This window comes from Myotis nattereri (assembly GCF_964212035.1).
Source record: "Myotis nattereri genome assembly, chromosome: 8".
Lineage (NCBI taxonomy): Eukaryota > Metazoa > Chordata > Mammalia > Chiroptera > Vespertilionidae > Myotis > Myotis nattereri.
The window spans coordinates 4,119,399-4,142,375 of NC_138083.1; the positions used below are offsets into that span (position 1 = coordinate 4,119,399).

A 22,977-nucleotide genomic window follows, 5' to 3' on the forward strand; every position below is an offset into this window, starting at 1 on the left:
ATCTAGTGAGTTTTTCATTAGAGATTTTATACATTCCAGTTTTACCATTTCCATTTGGTTATATTTTTAGAGTTTCTATTTTTCTGCTGATTTCCCATGTATTCATTCATTGTGACCATATTTTCCTTTAAGTCTTTGAGCATATGTATAAGAGATCCACTATATGGGAAACCTCAGGGTTAGATTCTATGGGCATTCTTTTCCTCTTAAGTATGGGTCACATTTTTTTGGCATATCTAGTAATTTTTTATTGTATACAGATCATTGTGAATGATACATTGCAGAGATTCTGGCTCTGTTATCTTCCTCTGAAGGGTGTCGATTTTTGTTATAGCCCGGAGTTAACTTGGCTGATCTGAAATACACATGCTTCCCTTGCATTAGGCAGCAGCTGAAACCTCTGCTTAGTTCTTTTAATCATCTCACCGTTGTTTTTCACTGGGTTCTTTGGGTCTCCCTTGTGCGTGCATAGTTCAAGGGGCAGCCAAGGATCTGGGCAGAGTTTGTAAGTGGATTTGGGAGTCTCTGCCTCTAGCTACATATTTTATAGGCTTCATCCTTTCACATTCCAGCTGCTATGTCATTCTAACCCCATCTTCCAACTCCACTGACCGGTAAGACTGTTTTTGTTTTTTTTGTTAATCCTCACTTGAGTATATTTTTTCCATTGCTTTTTAGAGAGAGTAGAAGTGAGAGAGGGAGAGGAGGAGAGAGAGAGAAACATCAATGTAAGAGAGACACATCGATTGGTTGCCTCCCAAATGCTCCACAACCTGGTCCAGGGATGAACCTGCAACCAGGTACGTGTCCTTGGCTGGGATCTGAACCTGCCACCCGTGCGTGGGCCAACGCTCTAACCAGTGAGCACACTGGCCAGGGCAGGCCAGTGGTCTTCTGCGTGAGAACTAGCCAACCTTGAAGCAGGACAAGGAGTACCCTCAGAGGGAAAGCCACACAAACACAGACTTCAACCAGGGCTGCTTTCTTCTCAAGGGTGGAGTCTCCACAGTTTTTGCCCACTAGTGACCACTCTCAAGTAACTGCAAAGTTCTTTAAGTTTCCCTCCGACCCCGAGTTTATAATTATTGTTTTAGGAGTGTTAGTCTGATATACACTATCCCACCATTATCAGAAGCAAAACTTGCAATTCCATTATTGTCAGCGATGGTATAGCTCACCTAGCATGTTTCACAGGGTGCTCCTGGAAGGCTGCCTGGTGGAGGTGGCATGGGGCTGTACCATTCATTCATTTATAAAGAACTGATGACACTACTCTGTCCCCTCTGTTGTGCTTGACATATCTATCCCTCAAGGATTTTCATGTTTATAGAGAAGACAGACCGATAATCACTGACAAGACAGTTTCAAGAACTCTGCCACCATGGCAGGCGGGGGGGGGGGGGGGGGCAGGGAGGGCAGGGTCCTGAGAAGTGGGGCATTCTCAGAGGAGGTGGGGAGGAGCCAGGCTGGGGTGCCAGGTGCAGTGAGAAAACACTCCAGATTGAGGGCAGAGCTCACACACAGGCCTCCAGGTAACCAAGCACAAGATCAAGTCTGGAAGCTGCAAAAAGTCCAGCATGGCTGGAGTTTGGCGTCTGGGGCAGAGTCAGATCGTGGAGGCCTGTGTGACAGGCTAAGGAGTTTGATTTTTCTCCTGGGGACAACGGGGAAAGGACGGAAGGGAATGACATGACACACAGACAGTGTGCTTGGCAAGCCACCTGCCTCCATTGGCAGTAAGCAATGACCATGTCCGTCATTCATGTTGGTTGGGTGTCTTCAGAGTGCCAGCAAGGAGGTTCCCAGGGGGACCCATGGTAAGTGTCCTGTCCAGTCACCCAGCAAACATCTGTAGACTCGCACTGAGCGCCATCTCTCGTGTGCAGATGGACATTCATGGAGAGTCTACCTGGGCCACACATGGGACTCACCGTGTCCCTGGCAGGCCCCGGCGCAGCTCACGTCATGGAGCGCTTGCCCCAAAGACCCAGCCTGTACCCGTTCATGCAGAAGGTCAGTACATACTGCGGCTGGATGTGAAGCAATGTGCACGAAATGGGAGCCACGTTTACCAAGGCAATGTGAAGAAAACCCGGTGTCAGTCCGCTCACCGGCATTGCTCGTGTGAGCAGCTGCTTTTACCAGGGCCCCGGCTGTGCTCCCTGAGCTCCTGCTCCAGAAATGCTCTCCTGCTCGTCCTTGCCACGTGCTGCCTTCACGTTGAGCACCTGTGCCAGGGCTTGCTTCCGAGTCCTTTTCCAGGCCTTGCTCCCTGGCAGGCCCCCAGGATGGGTTTGCACGACCTCCTGTCTGTTAAATACCTGCTTCCAGAATTCAAGGACTTGCCTCCCATCCTCTGGGGCAGTTCCCACACTGCCTTGGACAACCTCTCCCGTTAACACAGTCTGAACGCTGCTGATTAGACTCAGCTAGGAAATGCACCTCTTCTTAAAAAGCTTGCTTGATCCTCACCCTGAGTGTTGCCAGAAGGCAAGCCTCCTCCGCCTGCGAGAGAAGCCCTGGGTCTCAAAGCCCCGCATTCGTCCACTTGGGAAGAATCCCAGGGACAGTGAAGGGGCCGAATTCGGAGTGAGCAGCAGAGCTGACGCCTGGCGGTTCTTGCGGCGCGAACGGACTCCTCCCTCAGAATCTCCGTGCCCGCAGGCGCTTGGCACCCGAGGATGGCCCTGAACTGTCCCGTCAGAATGAAGCGCCTTAATGAGCGGATCCCAGCTGCACCTCCCCGTGCTCCTCGCTCCGCTTCCCGCTCCCTCAGCGGGGCCAGGGGCCACGGCCAGGAAACTCATCAGCCTCCTGGAGACAGTGACAGGTGAGAAGCACCCGAAAGGAAACACCTGTCTGTGCGGGAGAAGAAATTAATGCGGGAAAGGTGGGGAGGGAAGCAGAAGGTGAGCCTATGAGAGTGTGTCTGTGGGCTGAGTTCTTACGTCATAACTTGGAGTCCATTTGGAAAAGACAAATCTTTTACAGAAGCCGTAACGGAAATCCCATTTCCCATTTGCTGAAGAGGAAGCGCCCCAGGAGAGCCTGGCGTGGCTGGGCCCTCACTTCGGCCTGAGGGACACCCTGAGGAGACCTTCACAGGAGCAAGAAGTAAGCCTCCACGTGAGGTTTCAGATATTTGGGATGCTCGTCATAGCAGCCAGCCAGGCCTCACCCACACCCCACCCTGCACTCACAGCCTGTTCAGATGGACATCTGGCCTGAAGGTGGCCCTCCCCAAAGGGCTGCTAGCAGGTCCTGGGCATCCTCCAGGGAGGGCTCTGTCCACAGTGGCCGTCTCTCCTCTGGCACCTTTTACAGGTCTGTGTATGGATGCGCCCAGAGGAAGAAGGTTCCATGTGTCGGTGCCGGGATCCTCAACCTGAGAAACTACAAAGCCAGGCCTGCAGCGCACCCTGGCACAGCTCACCAGACGCCCGCCAAGCATCACACGCGTGCCCTCTGGTGTGTGAGCAGATGAGAGTGCTGGGTATTCATTATAAACCCACTCACTCACTCTAACCTTCCTGCTACGGGGGCCAGATCTGGCCCCTTGCCTGTGTTTGTAAATAAAGTTTTATTAGCACACAGCCACACCCCTGTGTTTACATGTTGCCTATGGTAGCTTTCACACCTTAAAGACCACAAAGGCAGCCGGCAAAGCCTCAACTACTTACTCTCTGCCTTTTACTGAAAATGTTCCCCCTGAGTCAGACCAACCTGTTTCCACCAGAGGTGACCTTTACCTAGAACAAGCACAAAACTTTAACTAGAACCGAGTCACAATGGAAGCCTCACTCCCTTGCCAGTCTGTTCAATCCTGACAACATTTGGGCTAAGCTTCAGGCCCTGCTGTATCTATTTTTGTTGTTGTTGTTAATCCTCACCTGAGGATAATTTTCTGAGAGAGAGAGAGAGAGAGAGAGAGAGAGAAATATTGATGTGAGACTCATTGATTGGTTGCCTCCATACACTTCCTGACCAGGGCTGGGGATGGAACCTACAAGCCAAGTATGTGCCCTTGACCAGGAACTGAACCCCAGCCCCTTCCTTCAGTGCAGGCCACGCTCTATCCACTGAGCCACACGGCTGGGCGGGTCCTGCTGTGGATGCTTCAGGGTCGCCGCCCCTTCGAACACAGGCAGGCAGCTCTGGGCTGCGGTGGGCAGCGAGCAGCCGGCATTAGCACTTGCCCTGCCTGTGGCTGCTTCGCAGGAACGCTGGCTTCCCAGTGGTCGCCTACCAGGAAGTCTCCTTGTAGCATAAATTTATATTAACAAGCAATCACTAGAGAAAAATTTTCACTAAATGACAAGTGATTATCAGATTCGGCGAGGGCCTGGCGGTTGGAGGGGCGGCTGGGGTTGGCAGGTGGCCTGGAAGGCGGGAGTCCGGGGAAACTGCCCAGGTTGGGGTTTCGATGGCCGAGTGCTTCGCCACGTCCTGACCTCCATTTCACAGCGACATCCCCAGTCGGGCCACTCCAGGGCCGGAGAAGGCCCGGAAGCCCCTCTCCCCACCTGGGGGTGGGGAAGGAGGGCCGGCTTTGTGCTGTGAGCTGGGAAATGCCTGTGTCACCGACTACTGCTCACACTCTCACACCGGGTGGGGTTTCCCCACTAAGCTGTTCCCTGACACCAGCTGGTGTCCTACAGTTTAACTCACTCCTGCCCCGACCTACCCAGTGACAGCGCCACCCCTCCCCGCCCCACTCCGGCCCGTGAAAGGCTCAGGCCCTCAGGACTGCCCACTGCGATGCCAAACCCCCCGTCCAGGCTGTCACCGCTGCTGACCTGTGGCTGTTTATCAATCGGAGGTTCCAATGACCCTTTCTTGCATCGCTTAATTGGCCACAGCAGCTCAGAGAATTTAGGGAAACAGTTCATTCACTAGATTGCCAGTTAATCATAGAGGATATAGCTGGCGACAGGCCGGTGAGAGAGGTACGCAGGGCAAGGTGTGGAGAAGGGTGTGGAGGCTCCATGCCCTCCCCGGAGCACCACTGCCCCCACGCCCCCATGGTCAACACCCTGGAAGCCCTCCGAGACAGGGCCTGTGGGTTGTGGTGGGGTCTCACTAGGCAGCCGGAATGCATTCAGTCATTGGCTATGACCCCCCGCCAACTCGGAATCACAGTCCAGACTCAAGTCTTGTGACTTTTCAGCAAGATCATCATACAGTCACGCCACCGCTCAGCAATTTCGTCATTGTTTGAAAGGCGTGTGACCGATCAGGCAAAGACAGGTGTCAGAGGCCAAGGGCCTGAACCAAAGCCCCGCCTTGCCTCCTCCCACTCTTGGGCACAGTCACGTGACAGTAACTGCGAGAGAGGGGACCCAGGGGACCCAACTCACGTAGCCCATCTGCCCTGGACAACTGGATGCCCCTGGGTTTCTCTGCTCTGTCATTCGTGTAACTCTCACTGAAAAGGCGACATCTCAACCTTAGATACAAATGCAACCCCTCCCGCCACCAGGAGCAAGCCCATCAGACCTGATGGGCAAGAGCCGCAGAGCAGAGGCTGGGAAGCCTAGACCTTCCCCACGCAGGGAGGACTCCCCATGCAGGAGCGGCTCCCCACGCAGGGGGCTCCCTACCCCACATAGGAGGGGCTCCCCATGCAGGAGGGGCTCACCACATAGGAAATGCTCCCCGCACAGGAGGGGGTCTGCATGCATGGGGGCTCCCCGCCCCACGCAGGAGGGGCTCCCCACTCAGGGGCGCCCCGCCCCATGCAGGAGGGGGTCCCCACGCAGGAGAGGGCCTGCACTTACCCGCACAAGCTGCTGCGGGAAGGGCCCGCGAGAATTCTCCGGCACGTTGATGGGTGGGATGACCCAGTCCCGCTTCTGCCTCCGCAGGCCCAGGCCATTGGAAGGTGGGTGCTGGGGCCACGGCAGTAGCAGGTCGCTGGGAGGCGGGGCGAGGTCCAGGGCTGGAGTCTTCCTTCCTTTCTGCGGCATCTGCGGCAGCTTCAGGGTGGGGTGGGGAGGGGGAGAGAAGAGCCACCACGCAGTTAGGTTCTGCTCTGAGGAGACGGCGTCAATTAGAGAACCCAAACTTTCCTGATCGACAGGGAAAGCCGGGATGATGTTGTGAGGAGGGGCTGTGTCAGCGAAAACACCAAACAAGACGGGGAGTGGGGGGGGGGGGGAGGGAAGAAACCACAAAAAATAAGAAAATGCAGTTAGCTAACCAATAGAGTGGACCGAGCTTTTCAATCCCGAGTGGAAAACAATCACAAAGGGACAAATACATTTTAGTTTAAAAACTCCTGGCTAGGAAAACAGATCTTAAAAGCAACTGCTGGACTAGGAGCAAAGGGTTAACAGCCTTGCTATACAAACAGAACTTAGAAACCAATAAACATTTTGAATCTTTTTTATAACAGGAAAAGGACATGAATAGAAACTTAATAGCAAAATAAAGGACCAATAAATTCCTAAAACCGCCCATGTGTCCCGGTAATCAAACAAAGCAAAACAATGTGTCCTTTCACCTCCCAAACCGAGTGGGCGCTCTGCAGGGAGAGGTGTGCTGTGCGTGAGCCGCAGAGAGAGGGCCGAGGGCGCGGGGCTGGGCGGGGAGCAGACCTGGGGTCTCACTTATGTGCACGCAAGGGTTCACGGGACACCGGCTAAGTCCCTTCATCTCGCCAAACTCCAGCCACTTTCTTTTTTGTTTTAAATATTTTTTTATTGATTCAGAGAGGAAGGGAGAGGGAAAGATAGAAACACCAATGGCAAGAGAAAATCATTGAGTAGCTGCCTCCTGCATGCCCCTGGGGATTGAGCCCACAACCCGGGCATGTGCCCTTGACCGGAATCGAACCTGGGGTTCAGTTCGCAGGCCGACACTCTGCCCACTGAGCCAAACGGGCCAGGGCCAAGTCTTATTTTTCAAAGGATCCAGAAGAGATGGGACAGACGCACCCAGAGGCCGCCTGTGTTCTCTGGTCACCAGCGGGTTTCATTTTGCTTTATTCCTTTTATATTTCTGTGTACCTGAACGCTATCACATGCACGGCTTTCTATAATTAAAGGAGCCAGCAGAACTTCATGTGTGCACGGGGCACTTACACATCTGTCACCTCTGTGTTTACTCTCAAGGCGCCCATGTGGCGCCTCAGCCGGTGTTCCTGGTGGATGTTCACTTCACGCCGGGTCTCGGGCCCTGAGCCGAGAATTCACACGGCAAGGCTGACCTGGGCCAGGACAGCCAAGGCGGAGGGACAAAACTGGCTGGAGGCGTCTGAGCAATCCTGGCTGGTCCCCCCTCCACCCCCAACTGAGTTCAAGGCCCCTCGAGGCCCCCGGCTGGTCTTAGCATCGTCCTCTGTGGACAGAGAAACTTCCCACTCTGTTTTGCCAAAAAGCTGCATAGCAGTAAGTTAAACATGCACACAAAACTGCCTTGTTGATGCCAAAAAAAACAACAAACAAAAAAACTTCTATACGCCCAGATGCCCAAACTTAAAGCTACTCCAAGGGAAAGCCCATCTGGCCACCCACACTCCCGTGAGAGACCCGCTGGGATGTCCCGTCGGTCCCTGCTGTCTCATTGTGTTCCGCTCCCAAATTCAAGAGTTTGCCCCAGTCAGAGCCGAGGGCTTTCCCAGGTCACTGTCCTTCTTCCTCAGCAAGGAGCCCCGGAGGCACGTGCGCCCTTGTGGCCCTGCTGCCGCAGGCTGGGACACTGCACCCCCTGCTGCACGCTGCCTCGGGACCAGGCAGGGCGCAGCTGCTTTCCACGCCACAGGGGCTGAGCGTCCCGCCGTTTCCACCCAAATCCGCCCCATCGCTAACTCGGTGGAGGCACCCCCACTTTACTAGGGACCCAGCAGGGGACTTCAGAGGCGCCAAGGAACACCTGAGGGTACAGCTCATTAGGGAGAGGCAGGGTTTGAACCCTGGGAGCCAGACTGCAAGGCCAGAGCACCAGGTGGGGAGTGACCCTCCCCTGCTGGAGGCTCGTGCCTGTGAGGTTGCACCCCTTTCCCAGTCCTGGCCTAGGTGGCTGTGCAGAAACCAGGGTCCCCACTGAAGACGTGGTGCTAAACCCCAGGCTGTGGAGGGAGCGCTCCGAGGTCCCGGCGAGTCAGCTTCAGGAGCTCGTTAGAAATGCCAGGCTCAGGTGTCACCTGGATCTGCTGCCTCTGGGGTGGGCCCGGAATCTCTGCTTAGGGGCCCTCCAGGTGCCACGTGCTCCACACACTCACAGCCTTGCCTGGGACTCCTCCGCCGTCCCCAGGTCCCTGCTCAGAAGGGGCCGGGCGGGGTCTGCTCTTGAGCATGTCCGCACAGGGCAGCAGGCAGACTCCGCCCAACCCACCTTGTGCACCATGACCCGGGAGCCCCCGCCACAAGCATAGCCTCTGGGGGGCTGTCCGTGTGCCCCCACACCCCGCATGACAGTAGGAGAGTGTGCCACACCGGCACAGCCAAGGGTGATCCTGATTGGGGGGGGGTGTGTGTGAAAGGATTAAGGAAAGACAGACAAGAGAATGGAAGCTGGGTCTCGGTGGGGCGCTGCTCCCTGATGAGGAGACGACGACAGCGCCCACCAGCCGTGTCTTTATTTTATAGCAGATGCCACGAGGCAAAGTAGGGGCGTGGTCACGTTGTTTACAGCATTCTCGTGAGTTTCAACCCTACTCAACTACATGCACCCGAACTCTAGCACAAGGCACGTGGGGCCACGCGTTCGGACCACAGGTTCAAGCTCACAAGCCCAGCCGTTGGCTATGATTGTGCTGGGAGGGCCCTGCCCTCCAGCTGGGACTTGCACGTGGCAGTGAGAGGACCCTGTCCTTTCATTAGTCCGAGGCTTGAACCTGGCCAAAACACCCTAACCGCGCCGCACAGGAGAGCACAGGTCTGCCTCAGCGGGGCGCTTGGGCCCCAGCAGATGCTCACCTGAGCCTTCTGAGTTACAGACACAGAACTTCAAAGGGCTTCAAAGAGCCATTGAAAAGCCCAGACGCCCTGTTTTATCTTCATTTGCTCAGGAAGAGCTGCCCGGCATTAATTTTCCTAGGGCTGTTTAAATAAATTGCCTGTATTTGCGACTATTTTAAAGCTATGGGACAAACGTAATAACAAATCTGGGGAAGATCGGCGCCAGCCCTGTGCCCGCTTCAGCCAGCAGGACGTTCCCACCTCTCCGGGAGGCCCAAGGTGACGGGCCGGGACTTGGATGGGGCGAGCGTGTCCTGGACACCCGTGACCCGGGCCCTCTCGGAGCACGGCATGTAGCAATGCCCGGCTGAGCCCCCAAGTTCATGGGCCAGCTTCATGATGCCCCCAAATCCCATCATTCACCACCCTCACCTCCCCGGCCCAAACCTGAACTCCAAGTGACCTGTCCTCCGCCTCCACCTGCTGGCCCCTCATCCCGCACCCCATTTTCCTGAGCTCCCTTCCCAGGTCCCCGCCTGCGCCCGCCTGGCCCCTCGTCGGGGACTGCTGTCTGACTGTGAGTGTAACTGACTATGACTCCCAGGTGAGGCCCTCAGGGACTCACCACTATCACCTAGAGGTGGGCCACCTCCTCCCGGCGTCCCTTGCAAGTGAAAGATGAATAATGCAAGACTGACCTGGGGCAGGCTTTAAATTATCGCCTTAAAAAAACAGAGGAAAAGGAAGTGCATGGGAGGAGGGCGGTCACGCACCTCCTCCAGTCACCATGCAAAGGTATAATGCAGGGGTCCTCAAACTTTTTAAACAGGGGGCCAGTTCACTGTCCCTCAGACATTCCACACATGCGCACTGCGGGCCCGGCTGCTAAGCAGGACAGGCAGCGGTGGCAAAAACACCCGGCGGGCCGGATAAATGTTTTCGGAGGGCCGCATGTGGCCCGCGGGCCGTAGTTTGAGGACCCCTGGTATAATGTATCCTCTCTGTCCAACTGCACAGATTGAGAACACAGGGTTATGAAGAGCCAGGTGTGCGCGCGGGCTGCGAGCCAGCGGGCCGGCCCCTAACACACTCGGGGGTCACTGCACGGGGGGTGTAATAACCCAGGGCTGGCCTTCGGGGCAGGAGCCCTGGGTGCCTCCCCGGGCCTCCCGCCATGAAGGGTGAGGTGGGTGTGGACTGGCTGGCAGGTGAGTGAGCGATGTGTGAGTTTCCAGGCGACAGGAATGCCGAGGGCCACCCAGTCCTGACCCACCAAATTAGGCTCCCCAGGTGGCCTGGGGTCCGCATGGTGGATGTGCCCGGGAGATGGAGCAACCACGTGGGGGCTCCACGGTGCTGCAGGAGCGCCTCTGAGACGCAGGGACACTAGAGCAAGGGCTGGGCCGGGCCAGCCCCAGGAGCAGCGGGCGGGAGGGAGCGCGGGAGAGCTGGGCGGCCGGGACTGGGCACTGTGTGGGGAGCGAGGCTCCCGTTCTCCGAGAAGGTAGCAGAGTAGAAGCTGCTCCGAAGCCAGCCGCATGTGGCAACATTCTAAGGATGCCCAGCAGCTCACCCTTTGAAGATAGGGTCCCAGATGACAGCCTGCTGTCCCCACAGGCCTTCCCACCCGTCGGGTCCTGGGCGGGCCTGCTGACGCTTCCTGAGCACCTTAAATTCTCCCCCGTTTGAGAAAACGGCATGGACACAAGCCCACCTGATTCGATAATGCAATTAACGGAACAATGTCCGTTAGGTTCCTGTGGGACACGTCCACCCGGCACGGTGACCACTGATATCTTCGAGGCCTCTCCTCAATCAAGGGCTCCAGGTCGGCCCTGCCCCAGATGTAATCTTCAGCTTCCCTGACGCAGGACAGCAATTCCTCTGATTGGCAGCGCAGCTGGGCAGACCCCTAATGCCGAGACTGGCTTCTCTGGAGGGGGCCTATGTTGCAATTTGCATGAGCAGAGAACAAGCGGGTGGGGAACTCCCCGACTTTTCCTGCTCTCCCGGTCTATCTCGCCACAGTCTGCACGACCCTTGTGTGGCCGAGGGGTGGATCTGTGCTCACCCAGGATGGAAGGTCCGGGAGGCCCGCGAGGAGGCCTCGATCAGCCCTCCCTCATTCCGGGGCGCATACAGCAGTCTCCACCCAGCCTGTGGGCCCTTCCTTCCTTTTGACGAATTCTGTCCAGTCTTCCACCTGTCACACCCAGACCCACCGACACCGGCTCATCAGGCGGCTCTGATGTTTGGGAAGGGCCCAGGCCCCGCATGCGAACACCACGTCTCAGGGCCCTGGAGTCCCGAGGTCGCTCAGCTCCTAGGGGCTGTCCTCAGGATGAAACATGTGGGAACCCGCACTGCTTCTGTCCTATGAACGGACACGACTCACCGTAGGACTGGGCAGGGGAGCGTGCCCAGATGCCAATGCCATTTCCACTCTTCTGTGTCTCCCACTCGGCCATCCTCCCCTTTTCTGCTTCCTCATAGCTTTGGGGTAAACATGCTTTACTAAAGGAACAGCGTGTCCTCCCCGCCCCTCCCCCAAATGTCAAACCTGCTGCTGATTGTCAGTGACAATAACTCAATTTCTTAAAAAGAAAAAAAGGCACTATAATCTATGCAGCTGGTTCTCCTTCCCTTCAATGTATGTTTCAGAAGCGGCACAGTTTGCTCACCTGCAAACACGTATATTTAAAATACTTAGCCAGGGCACTGAACGCAACCTTGCGGCTGGTTTCCATGGTAGCTAAGGATGGACAGAATGAAATGGTGCTTAACTAACAGAAAACAAAAGGACAGGGACACCGCCACTCTTTACAAGCAGATGCTGTGAGCCATTTAAATAACACGGGCGTGCCTGCGGCGCTGAGGAGGCACGTAGCTGAGCACGCTCTTCCGTCCATGACACTAGGGGGCTGAACGCGTGGTTCCCCACAAGCCCTACGCTAGTCCTCATTTCCCGTCTCTTCTAAGGTGGGGTCCTTCTGGAAAGTTCCACAGACACCAGAGAAAGGTTTCCTGAGCGGCCAGCACGAGCACTTCTGCATCATCCACTGGAACGGAAAGCCTCAGCGCTAACTTTCTGCACCCGTCCCTCCTGCGTCACGGGCTCACCCACGTGAGGTGGGGCTGGCCCGCCCTCGCTTACACCTGGGGATGGGGCGCCCAGGCAGCCAGGGCCAGGGTCCCCTCAGCCCCTTGGCTGAAAGGGTGGGTGTGGCATGTGGGCTGCGGCTCTGAGGGTGTATGCCTGTACATGTGTATGCCCATGTGCATATGTGGATGTGTATGCACATATATGTACGTGCACATGTGCGCGCACACATATGTGTGTATGTGCATGTGTGTATGTAACTACCATGTGGCTGGCCTTGTTCCCCCATTCTCACCTCCCCATTGTACCAAGACCCCCAGTATCTGGGCTGTCCCTCACCTGACTGTAGACCAGGGTCTACCCCTTGGCACAGCTGACTTGGGGCCAGATCACTGTCTGGGGGCTTCCTGGGCACTGTGGGGTGTGGAGCAGCCCCCTTTGCGCCCCCTGCGGGGACAGCCCAGATGTCTTCCCATGCCCTGGTTGAGGACTTGCTCTAGAGAATCAAGAAATCATGTTTAGTGAGAACTATCTGAAATGAAATCACCTTTCAGTTTACAGGGAAAAATAAAATCACAGTAAAAATTTAAATTAGTAAGTTAAGCCAAAATTGTTAATGGTGGAAATGAATGGAGTGGTTCATGTTGGTGTCAGTTAGTGAGAAAAATGGTCAGTTCCATCTGCTCGGATGATTCTGGAAGGCCACGGCCAGGACGAGGGAAGGGTTTGACTGAGGCCTAACCAGACAAAACCAGGTCCAGGCAGTGGCTCCCGGGCACCCCCCACTGTCATCCTCGGGAGCTTCCCTGCCTACACGCCCTTTCTTGCCCCCTTGCTCCCCACACTGCCCAGGGCCCAGCAAGTCACCTGTGAGGGCTCGCTTGTCTTGTCCTGTCCCAGCAGGTCTCCCTGAGACAGGGCCCGGCAGTGTCCTCCACGGGACCGGCCGGGGAAGGTGACTGAGGACACGATGCCGCTGCCGCTGCCGCTCCTCAGCCTGGCTGTGCCCCGGTCCAGCTGCAGGGGCTGCCCTGTGAGGCCATTTGTTGCCTGGAGCACCGCCTAAGTGTGACCTCCACCCTGGGACTCCTGCCTGCCCAGAGAGCGCAGCCCCCGGCAGCTGAGGTGTGTGGGCCGGGGCTGCCATCGGAAAAGCCAGGGCAAAGGAGACTCTCGCCCGATGAGAACAGTCACCCGCCTTCACCCCTACGAAGAGTTAAAGGCGGCGATTATTTTGGGGAGCCCTGTTCGTCTGTTAATACCCACCTTGGGTGGGGCACTGACAGGGCTGTGGGCTCTGCCGGCCGCTGTGCGGGTCTGTGCCGTGGAGGAATGCACAGAGCACATGGGGACAGGGGTCTCACCCCCAAGGCCGTCGAGCGGGTCTGCAGCAGCCTCACGCGTGGCGCTGTCTGAGGGGAGGGGCTGACACTCATCAAGGCAGCTGGCATCGTCCTGGGAACGGGAGTGCGGACGCCTGGTCCGTGACACTGCTGCTGCAGAGCCGCTGTTTCTCAGCGCACGGGCAGGGCCGCCTCTGGGAAAGGACAGAAGGACCAGCTCGCTGCTTCTGGGCGGCACCTAGCGACCTCAGGTGCTTCCCCAAGGTGACACCTGGCATGCAAGCCCCAGGTGGCCCCTTGGAGAAAGCTCTGGACCCGTGTGTCAGGGTTCAGGCCGCACACCAGCCCTCTGGCGCTCATGGGGACACAGGCCACGCGGGATCCGCACGCGGCGGGCCTGACCTCTGGCGCCTCATCTCTCGGGTTGACACAGGAATGGTTCTCAACCAGGTCCTCCCTTCCACTGTTTTATAAATAACCTGGGCCCATGGAGACACACTCATGGGGATGGAGGGGTGACAACTGTGGGGATGGGGCAGGGGAGACCATGGGGATGGAGGGTCACAGGCCACGGGACACGGGGCTAAAGAATCGGGGCTCAGCAAGCCTGGTTCTCGCTGTTGTGGAGACCCGAGTGGCCGAGCGAAGAGGCCTTGAGGGCGTCTGGGGCGCTGGGTGGGCCCCAGGTCGGGACTCATCCTGGGGGTCGTCAGGGTGATGGGGCATCTGCACTCCCGGGGGTTGAGTCTCCACCTCGGCAGGAAGACACAGGTCCCACCCCTGGTGTGAGTGCCTGGGGGCCACCGCCCCCCGCCGCAGACTGGGCGCTTCAACAGCAGACGTTCCCCCTCAGCTCCGAGGGCTGGAAGTCTGGGGTCCAGGGCGGCGGGCAGGTTCCTCCGGAGGAAGGAGAGGCCTCTCCAGGCCCCTCTGGAGGTGCCGTGGTGGCCTGTCACCGCTGGGGCCCTTGGCCAGCAGAAGCACCGCCCGACCTCTGTCACACAGTGCTCCCCTCTGCGTGCCCGTCATAGGGCGCCAGGCAGGTGAGGTCGGGCCCCCGATGGCCTCGCTTCACTAGTGACGTTTGCTCACCCTGCAGACACACAGGCCCATTCTCTGGGCCTGTAGGTTAGGGCCCCGACAAGAGTTTCAGGGGGACACAACTCAGCCCACATGCCTGGGGGCAGAAGCCCGAGGGGAGAACACGGTCGGCCGCGGGCAGTCTGACACAGGGGTGTCGCTGGGCTGAGTCTCTTTCATAAATGCTGACGCAGCCGTAAGACCCAATATTAGCTTCATAAACAATGGTTTCTTCTTCGCAAACTATACCCACAGGCCCCATTGCCCTTCCAAGTGCCACTGCGCCCGAGCTGACAAGGGGGGGCCGCTTCTCGTCAGCGAGTACTGTGGCCGGGCTACTGCTCGGATCCCCGAGGCGCTCAGCACTCCCGAGGGAAGCGTGTGACCGCATTTGCATTTTCTAATTGAATTGCTATCGGCTTTCCTGCCAGACTACACATACCAAGCGTTCTCCCCACCCAGGCGCTTTGCCTGCCGAACGCCTGCCTGTCGGCAGTTGCTAGGAGCGGAGAGGATGGGAAGGAGAAGCGCTGCCAAATCTGCACGGCTCATCTGAGTGTAAAGCTGCCGGCCGGGCCAGCTCCACCCAGGGCCACTGAGCAACAGGCATGGAGGAGCCTGGGCCTTGGAGGATGAAAGGCCCCTCCAGGGCGTCGCTTCCAGGCTCCCTTTCTAAGAGCGCCCCCAGACTTCCAACACTGCAAACTGCTCCTTTAATGGAGGCCCTGTTTCTAGAACCTTCTGCCGACAGAAACCTTGCTCACTGTGTCCAGTCTGAACCCCCCACCTTGTTCAATCCCAGCCAGGGATCTGGACACTGAAAGCAGTGTTAAAATTGTGAATTACAGCCCTAACCGGTTTGGCTCAGTGGATAGAGCGTCAGTCTGCGGACTCAAGGGTCTCAGGTTCGATTCCGGTCAAGGGCATGTGCCTTGGCTGCGGGCACAACCCCAGTAGGGGGCGTGCAGGAAGCAGCTGATTGATGTTTCTCGCTCATCCATGTTTCTAACTCTCTATCCCTCTCCCTTCCTCTCTGTAAAAACTTAATAAAATATATTTTAAAAAATATAAAAAAATTGTGAATTACAAACTACCTGCATTCAAGTGCTTAAAACATCAGTGAGCAGTTAAATGATCACAGAATGAACACCTGCCCCCAAGCCCTGCCTCATGTTCTCTGGCCCCACCCAGCCCCTCCTCCCGCCTCCCACAGGCGACCTCTGTCCTGACTGTCACACACGGGGACCCACTTGTGTGCAGTCACACAGTGTGCGTGTCCTGCCTGGCGTCTGCCTTCTCCCCTCACGCGTGTCGAGGACACTCACTCATGTTGCTGCTGCTTGGGACTGGGATTGGACCCCAAGCCTAGGGCCTGCGTGGTAGGACCCCCAGCTGTGTCTGTGGAGCTGGAGAGCAGCTCAGGCAGAGAGCTCTTCCCTTCGGTGTCGGATGTGCTGTGAGTAGAGGAAGTGGTTTCCTTTTACTTGAGTACACGTATGTTCAACTGAGTGAGCACGCCGCATCAGGGTCTAAAGACGTTGCACCAAAATACACCCCCACGTGAGTGCAGGAAAATGCCAACTGCACCCGTCCTCACCCATATGGGTGTTATCACTCTCGGTGTGGAGCCCGGGTCTGCCTTGCCCTGCGAGGCTGAATGCGGCCACACTGGCCGAGCCCGGCTCTCCTTCACCCGGTGACTGACATCCTCTGTGCACTCGGATGTGCGTCCTTAGTTGTCAGGTGTCAGAAATACCCTCTCCCATCCCCAGGCTCAACGTTTCATTCTTAAGTGGCTGCTTTGGTGAGCAGAGGTGTGAGAAGGCGGCCCCACGACCCCCTCCTCACATGCTCTGCCAGTCGTCTCGCCTTGTCTTGCTCACGTAGATTCACAGTCCACGGGGAGCTGGTGGCAGGGTGTGCGTGGGAGGCGCCGTGGGCCCAGTGTCACTATCGAAAGATAGTCCTCCCTCCCTATTCAAAGTAGGGCTTGGCAAACGTTTTGTTAAAGGGCCAGAGAGTTAAAGATTTTAGGCATTGGGGGCCACGGAGCGAAACCAAGGCTATTAATACAACACTTTTACAACCATTTAAATTGTAGGAACCATTCTTAGCTTGCAGGCCACCGAAAGGCGGGCGGCAGGCCCGAGCTGGCCTGCCGCTTGGCTGGCTGACCTCTGGTACACCTACAAAACCCAAGGGTCTTCAGCATGTGCGTGACAGAATTTGCCAAACTGTCCATGTGAAGTGGGCGAGTCTTATTGTACAAAAGCGATGCCTTTATGAAGATGACCTTTAATTAAAGGTTTAAACATCTTTTTCTGGCCTTGCTCTTCTGTTCCATTTGTCCATCTGACCCTCTTCGCGCCCAAACCATACCATTTTAGCTCTAACAGTTCAGTGGTTCTGCCACGGGGGCAACGTTGCAATCGATGACTGGAGATTGCATTGGCTGCATATGGGGTGGTGTGGGTGCTCCAGCGGGTGGAGGCCAGGGTTGCTGGCAACACCCTACTGTGCAGGACAGCCCCAAATGCCAACAGCGTGAGGCCGAGAAGCTTGGCTGGGTCTACTAGTGTGTCTTGATGTCCAAGTCCTGTGTTCCTGTTATTCTAGGCCATTCTTGGCCTTTGCATTCCCTTTAAAAAATGTAAAGTCAGCTTGTTAACCTCCTACGAACAAGCAAAAACCATGCTGGGAATGTGCTGAGTCTGCAGAAACCTTTGGGTAGAACCGGCATTCCCTGCTGAGTAGCACACCCCTCCCTTTTAAAGGGTTCTTTAATTGTTCTCAATAATATGGAAGGGTCTTGAACAGTTTTGTTAGGCTTACTTCTAGTTACATGACCATTTCTATACTTTCGTAATTCATATCCGGCTCAAATTTCATTTCCTGATGATTTATTCCGGTCTGTAGAGGGAGGATGGCTTTTCCATCCTTGCTACCCTCACTCATTGACTGCAGCGTGCTACCTACAGGTTCTTCCAGATCTTCAGTCATATCATATCAGCGACAAATGTCAGTCCTATTTATTTTGATCTCCTTTTCTTGCCTAACCTTGGCTTGAACCCCCAGCATGTGATGTAGGAATGACCTTGTCCTCTTTCCAATGTCAAGGAAGGCTTTGTAGACTTGAGGCTTGCTGTCTGCTTTTCAGCATTAAGACATCCTTTACAGTATTAAGGACAGTCCTTTCTTTCCCTAATCGGCTGAATATTTTCCTCCTGAATGAGGTGAAATTTTACAATCACTATGCACTTTACTCTGTGTTGAATTACATGGACTAACTTCCACATGTTAAACAACCTTGCATTCTTGGACACACTGGTGTGGCCGTGGCTTATTTTATGTATGCATGGCTGGACTCGTTTGTTAACATTTTGTTTAGGTATTTTTTCCATCTACTTGTGAGCAGGCTGGCCTATAATAACCTCCCTGCTGTTCTTTCAAGGTCTTGGCTGGTTCTGGACACAGCTCTTGCTGGCTCTGAGAAGGGCTCGCGGTGGTTTGGACACGGTGCTTGCTTGTTTGGGGAATGACTCCTCTGGCTCGGCTCTCTGGACAACGTGTACAGGATTAATTTCAATTGCTCTTTAAGGCTTAAGTAGGATTTACCAGTGGAGCCATGATGGTGTGGGCATTTCTTTATGATAAGGATTTTAATTTAAATTTTGTTTGGAATAATAAACAGTGCAGATTTCCTTCTCATGCTAGTTTTGGTGAACTATATATTTCTAGAATGTTATCCGTTTCACATGTGTTTTCAAAAGGTTGGCACAGATCATACATAATATCCTCAAATGCTCTTTATAGTTTATGACATTGGTCACGATGCCCTCTTTTCATTCCTGATTAGGATAATTTGCAATTTCTTTTTTCTTATACAACCCGATTGGGTTAGTAGTTTATTTTATTGTAATGCTCTTATTGTTTTTTTTTGTTTTGTTTTGTTTTTTTGTTGTTTTTTTTTTTTAAGAGAGAGAGGAAGGGAGAGAGAAACATCGACATGAGAGAAAAACATTGATCGGTTATATGTGCCCTGACTGGAAATCAAACACTCAATCTGGGCATGTGCCCTGATTGGGGATTGAACCTGTAACCTTTTGGTGTACGGGCCAATGCTCCAAGCAACCGAGCCACCCGGCCAGGGCTTGGCTTAGTAGTTTATAGAGCCAGGTTTTGTCTGTTGATTCTATCTATATAGTCTCTCCTCTTGGTTTTTCTGTTTCCTTCTTTCTACTTTGTGTTTCATTTCCTGTTCTTTTCATAATTTCTTGACATCGATGTTTAGATATGATTTTCTGCCTTGTCAGCCTGTAAGTTGGAGAAGCCCTGGTTCAAACCCACAGCCCGGCAGGCAGGCCCCTCCACAATGGGGCTCCGCTGCACTAACATCCACTTTTCACTCCTCTCTAGAACATCGCTTCTCCCATGTAGCAAAGGGGTTGCAGTCACACGGCTCAGTTTCTCCGTCTGCAGTGCCCACTGTGGACACGTGAGGGTTAGGAGAGACGATCCCACATAGAGCAGGGTCTGTGTGACATCCGGAAGTCAGGCCGGGCTGCTTTGGGTTTGGAGAAAAAGGAAAAAGGAAGCCATGCAGGTGACGAGACTGGAACCAGGCCCGGGCGGTGGGCTGCAGACTGCCCGCCGTCTCTTATGGTCACAGTTCACACACGTGGGTGTGCAACCCCACAGATGCTCCGAGCCTGGGGCACGGATTCCGTGTCCTGTTCTGCCAGACCAGCCTGGGCTGGCGGTGCACTCCTACGGGGACTAATCGCAACCACCTTCCACGGAGGACCAGGGGCTGACCGCATCAGAGCCTCCTCATTAACATGCCTAACAAGAGGCATGTTCTCAATTAGTGCCTTTTATCTGAGGCTTAAAGGAGCCTGCTCTTTGCTCAGGAGGCACACAGGGTCTGCACCAGAGTCAGGGATGGCAGCTTACTACCGCTCTCCTGTCCTTCGGCCCCGGTCCCCGCCACCTGCAGGGAGGGGCCCCGCATGGGACAGTGTCCCCGGGGCTGCCCCGGGGCTGGCCTTGCTCACTGCCTTTCCTTCAGGACACGGCTTGTGATAACCACTCAGGAGAGAGGAAAAACTAGTCATCGGACCTGGTTTTCGTCACCACAGGACGAGGCCCTTGCCTTGGGGACACCTGGTTCAAGGCGCTCGAGGTGTCCCTCCCCGTGGGGTCAGCTCACCAATGAGAACGCTGCCACCTGAGTCACAACATTCTCTTTCGCAACCACCTCTAAAAACAAGATGCAGACCCCATTTTCCTAAAGTGGGTTCCCTGGAACCCCTCTCTTGCCAAAAATTCCATGAAAAGGGTTCCGTGGCCAAGAGATTTGGGGAAACTTGCAGACTGTCCCAGTGAGGTCCAGACAACAGGTTTGCATAAGGTTTTGGGCAAGTCGATAGAAAGGATTCTGGCCAGCGTGGTTTAACTCTTTACTGCCCACGGGCCCTCTCCTGAGGGAGCTGTGAACGCCACCAAGGTCACCTCGTACTGCTTCACCCGTGTGCTCCTTTGCTAACGAGCCGCACATGCAGTCCGATGACACGCACCGCACAGGCCTCCCGTGGGCTGTCAGGGGCCTCACGTACTTTCTCCCCGCACCAGTTGTCCCGGGGCAGGCGGCCATGAGCAGCAGGGCTGGGACCTCCCTGCCGGCCCCGCAGCCCCCACACCCAAGGCCGATGCAGCAGCCGAACATGGGACCAGCAGAAAAGGACTAAGACCTGGCTCCCTTGGACACGTGAACCCTAACATTGAGGATTTTGGGGGCTGGCCATGGGTTGCTAGGCAATGTAGCAATGAGAGAGGCCTTTTAGGAACAGGGGAGGGTGAATTCACCCCACTCCGACCTACAGAGACAGGCCCTGCAGGCAAGCTGGGGGAAGTGAAGTAGAGGGAGGGTGGTGAATGTCGCTCCATCTTTTTCCTCCGCCTCCTCCCTGCCTCTCTCCCTGTCTTCTCCCTCCTTCTGTCCTCCCCGCCCCCTTCTTCTGAGGCCCCTCCTGCTGTCCCAGCCACCGGGGTGGCCTGTCTTCCGGGGCCTTTGCAGGGAACAGGGGCCTGAGGAGGAAGGGCATGCACCATGCCCATCGCGGCGGCCCACCTTACCTTGTGTCCAGAGCCGGGGGACGAGGTCTGGGCCACCAGCAGCCGCACCAGGGCGTCCCATCGCTGCGCCATCTGGCGGTCCCACGCGGTCACAGTGAAGGCCAACTCCTCAGAGGGGATCCACAGTTCCCGGGCGGCGAAGATCGTCCCGTCTGCCCCGACTCTGAAGTCCATGCTGCTGGTCTCATACTGCGTCCCCTCGGTCCCCAGACAGTTGCTGAACTTGACTGCAAGAGGAGGGAGAGGGGGTCAGGACGCGGGGGTGTGGGCGGTGGGCGAGGGGAAAGGCAGGCGTGTCACATGGCTTCCTTCCAGGCAGCAGGTCTGGTTTCTAAGGACAGCAGGAATCAGCCACGACAGGGATGTATTTTGTCAGGTCTGGGGCTTTCTCTCTCCCCCTGGGGAACACGGAGAGGACTCAGGAAAAGGAACTAAAAACCAGTGGCGGCTTTTCGACACCTAGGCCAGCTGTGCCACGCTCTCGTGAGACCTAGACCAGCTGTGCCAAGCTCTCGCGAGACCTAGACCAGCTGTGCCACGCTCTCGCGAGACCTAGACCAGCTGTGCCACGCTCTCGCGAGACCTAGCACAGCTGAGCCGCGCTCTCTGGAGACCTAGCACAGCTGAGCGGCGCTCCTGCGGGCATCTCGGAGTCCGGGTGCGGGGTGTTGTCCACCTGAAGCACGACCCCCGCGCCCACCACACACAAACTGCGTCCCACAGGCGTTGAAGGCCCTAGTGGCCATTTCCCACCCAAGACGGCCAAGTGCGGGACGGAGAAGAGCAGCTCTGGGCAGGGCTTGCATCCGCTGCGGCCTCAGGTCCGTTTTTTTCTGGACACAAACCTGGCACCTGCGAACTGTCCACCAGGCCGGCGGCCGGCGATGGGCCGTCAGCGACCGCGGGGCAGCCGGTGCTTTGTCGGTGACCGGGAGGCGCAGTGCAGGCAGCCAGGCTTCCCAAACATCAGCTAAGCCGGCCTGCCGGCCCCCAGTGAGGCGCTTGCTCTGCGCGGGGACACCCCCGGAGCCGGCGCTGGACCTGCGCACACCCTCCACGCGCCCCCGGGCCGCCTCGTGCCTGTACACTCCGAGGCCCTGCAGCCCGTGTCACATCCTGCTGATAAGAGCGATGGATAAAGTTACCCCGTATTTATAAAAATGTGAGTCCCTCAGCAATTATGGTGGGAGGATCGGTTTTTGAAGCAATTTCACTGTCACTGCTTACATGATTTAATTGCTATTTATTCTAGAAACTAAAAAAAGCTCCTCGCGGCTGCACCGGTGCAGTGTTTTCCCTCCGCGTTCACCAGTTACCGTCGCCTGCTCAGAAATAACAAATAACACGCGTTCCCTCTATCAAATCCTTCACCTTCCCCAGCGCCCCAGTTACCCGCACCTCCCACTTGCGGGTTGATTATAAAACGTTTTTAAATGGGATGAAACCAGGCGTTTCTGCCTCGCCTGGCCCAGGAGAGCCCACACGTGGAGCCCCCGGGCGGACAGAGGGGGTGTGAGTGGCCGTGGCTCCCTGGAATTTTCCCTTTGACAGAGGAGCCATGGCCTTGCTTTCATGTGACAGGACAATTCCGAGCTGCTTTAGAGCAGCGCTCCTCACAGCAAACATTAAAATCGGCAAACGCGGATTGACAGTTGTGACACGGACACACAAACATGACAGCTCCGTGACTGCCGGGAGATTAGCCCTCGATGCAGAGGTGAGCACCTTCGTTCTCTACGAGCAGGTTTCTAACACCAATGGGCTTGCACAGCCCGGGGTTCGGCCTCGGGATCCGGGCCATGCGTCCCGTTGAATAAACAGGCCCGGCTGTGCTGGCCCCCGTGCAGGTGCCAACGCCCCTCAGAGCAGCGCAGCTGGCGGCCCAGCGGGCGGTGCTGCCGCAGGAGCGGGCTGCTCAGGTGATGGCGTCCCTGGCGGCCGGGACCCTCGGGGTGTCGGAGATGATGACACCAGGAACGGCTGCCATGCCCAGCCTCCGAGACACCACACCTGTGGCTCAGTCAAGGGCCCCCCACGCGGTGCTCACGTGGTCTGTGGGTTTTACACGCCAGCGCCCTTCCAGTCTGTGTCTAACTAGAACCCGTTCAGGCATGGACAAGCACGGGGCCTGTGACAACCGGAAGCCCCGCGTCCGGCTTCAGTGTGACTACGACTTGGGCGATCTGCTCCGTCCGACGGGTCATCACCTTATATTTGTATTTGTTTTCGATCTAATTTCTCTCTTTGTCCTAAGGAGAAATTTAAAATGCAGTGGCATCGCTAGAAAGTGTTTCCCTCAATGTATTAGATAAAACCATCGAATACGGAAAAACTTGGACTGTATTCTGATTTAAATTCAGAATTACACATCCACCCTAGTTCACCTGAGGTCGCCCAGGGAAGTGCCTCGTTCCCCATG

The 22,977-nt window shown here is 56.0% G+C and overlaps 1 protein-coding gene across 1 annotated transcript in view; it reads right to left on the reverse strand.

Annotated features, from left to right (window-relative positions):
- The window catches only part of CDH4 (cadherin 4), a gene marked incomplete at its 5' end in the record, with an annotated part of 111,444 nt that extends 89,085 nt beyond the window's left edge, over positions 1–22,359 (reverse strand). The window contains 3 exons of the mRNA XM_081097674.1: positions 5,778–5,975; positions 20,559–20,785; positions 22,284–22,359. Coding sequence (XP_080953800.1) covers positions 5,778–5,975; positions 20,559–20,785; positions 22,284–22,359 — 501 coding nt within the window. The remainder of the gene's footprint in view (positions 1–5,777; positions 5,976–20,558; positions 20,786–22,283) is intronic.
- Between the last annotated feature and the right edge of the window lie 618 nt (positions 22,360–22,977).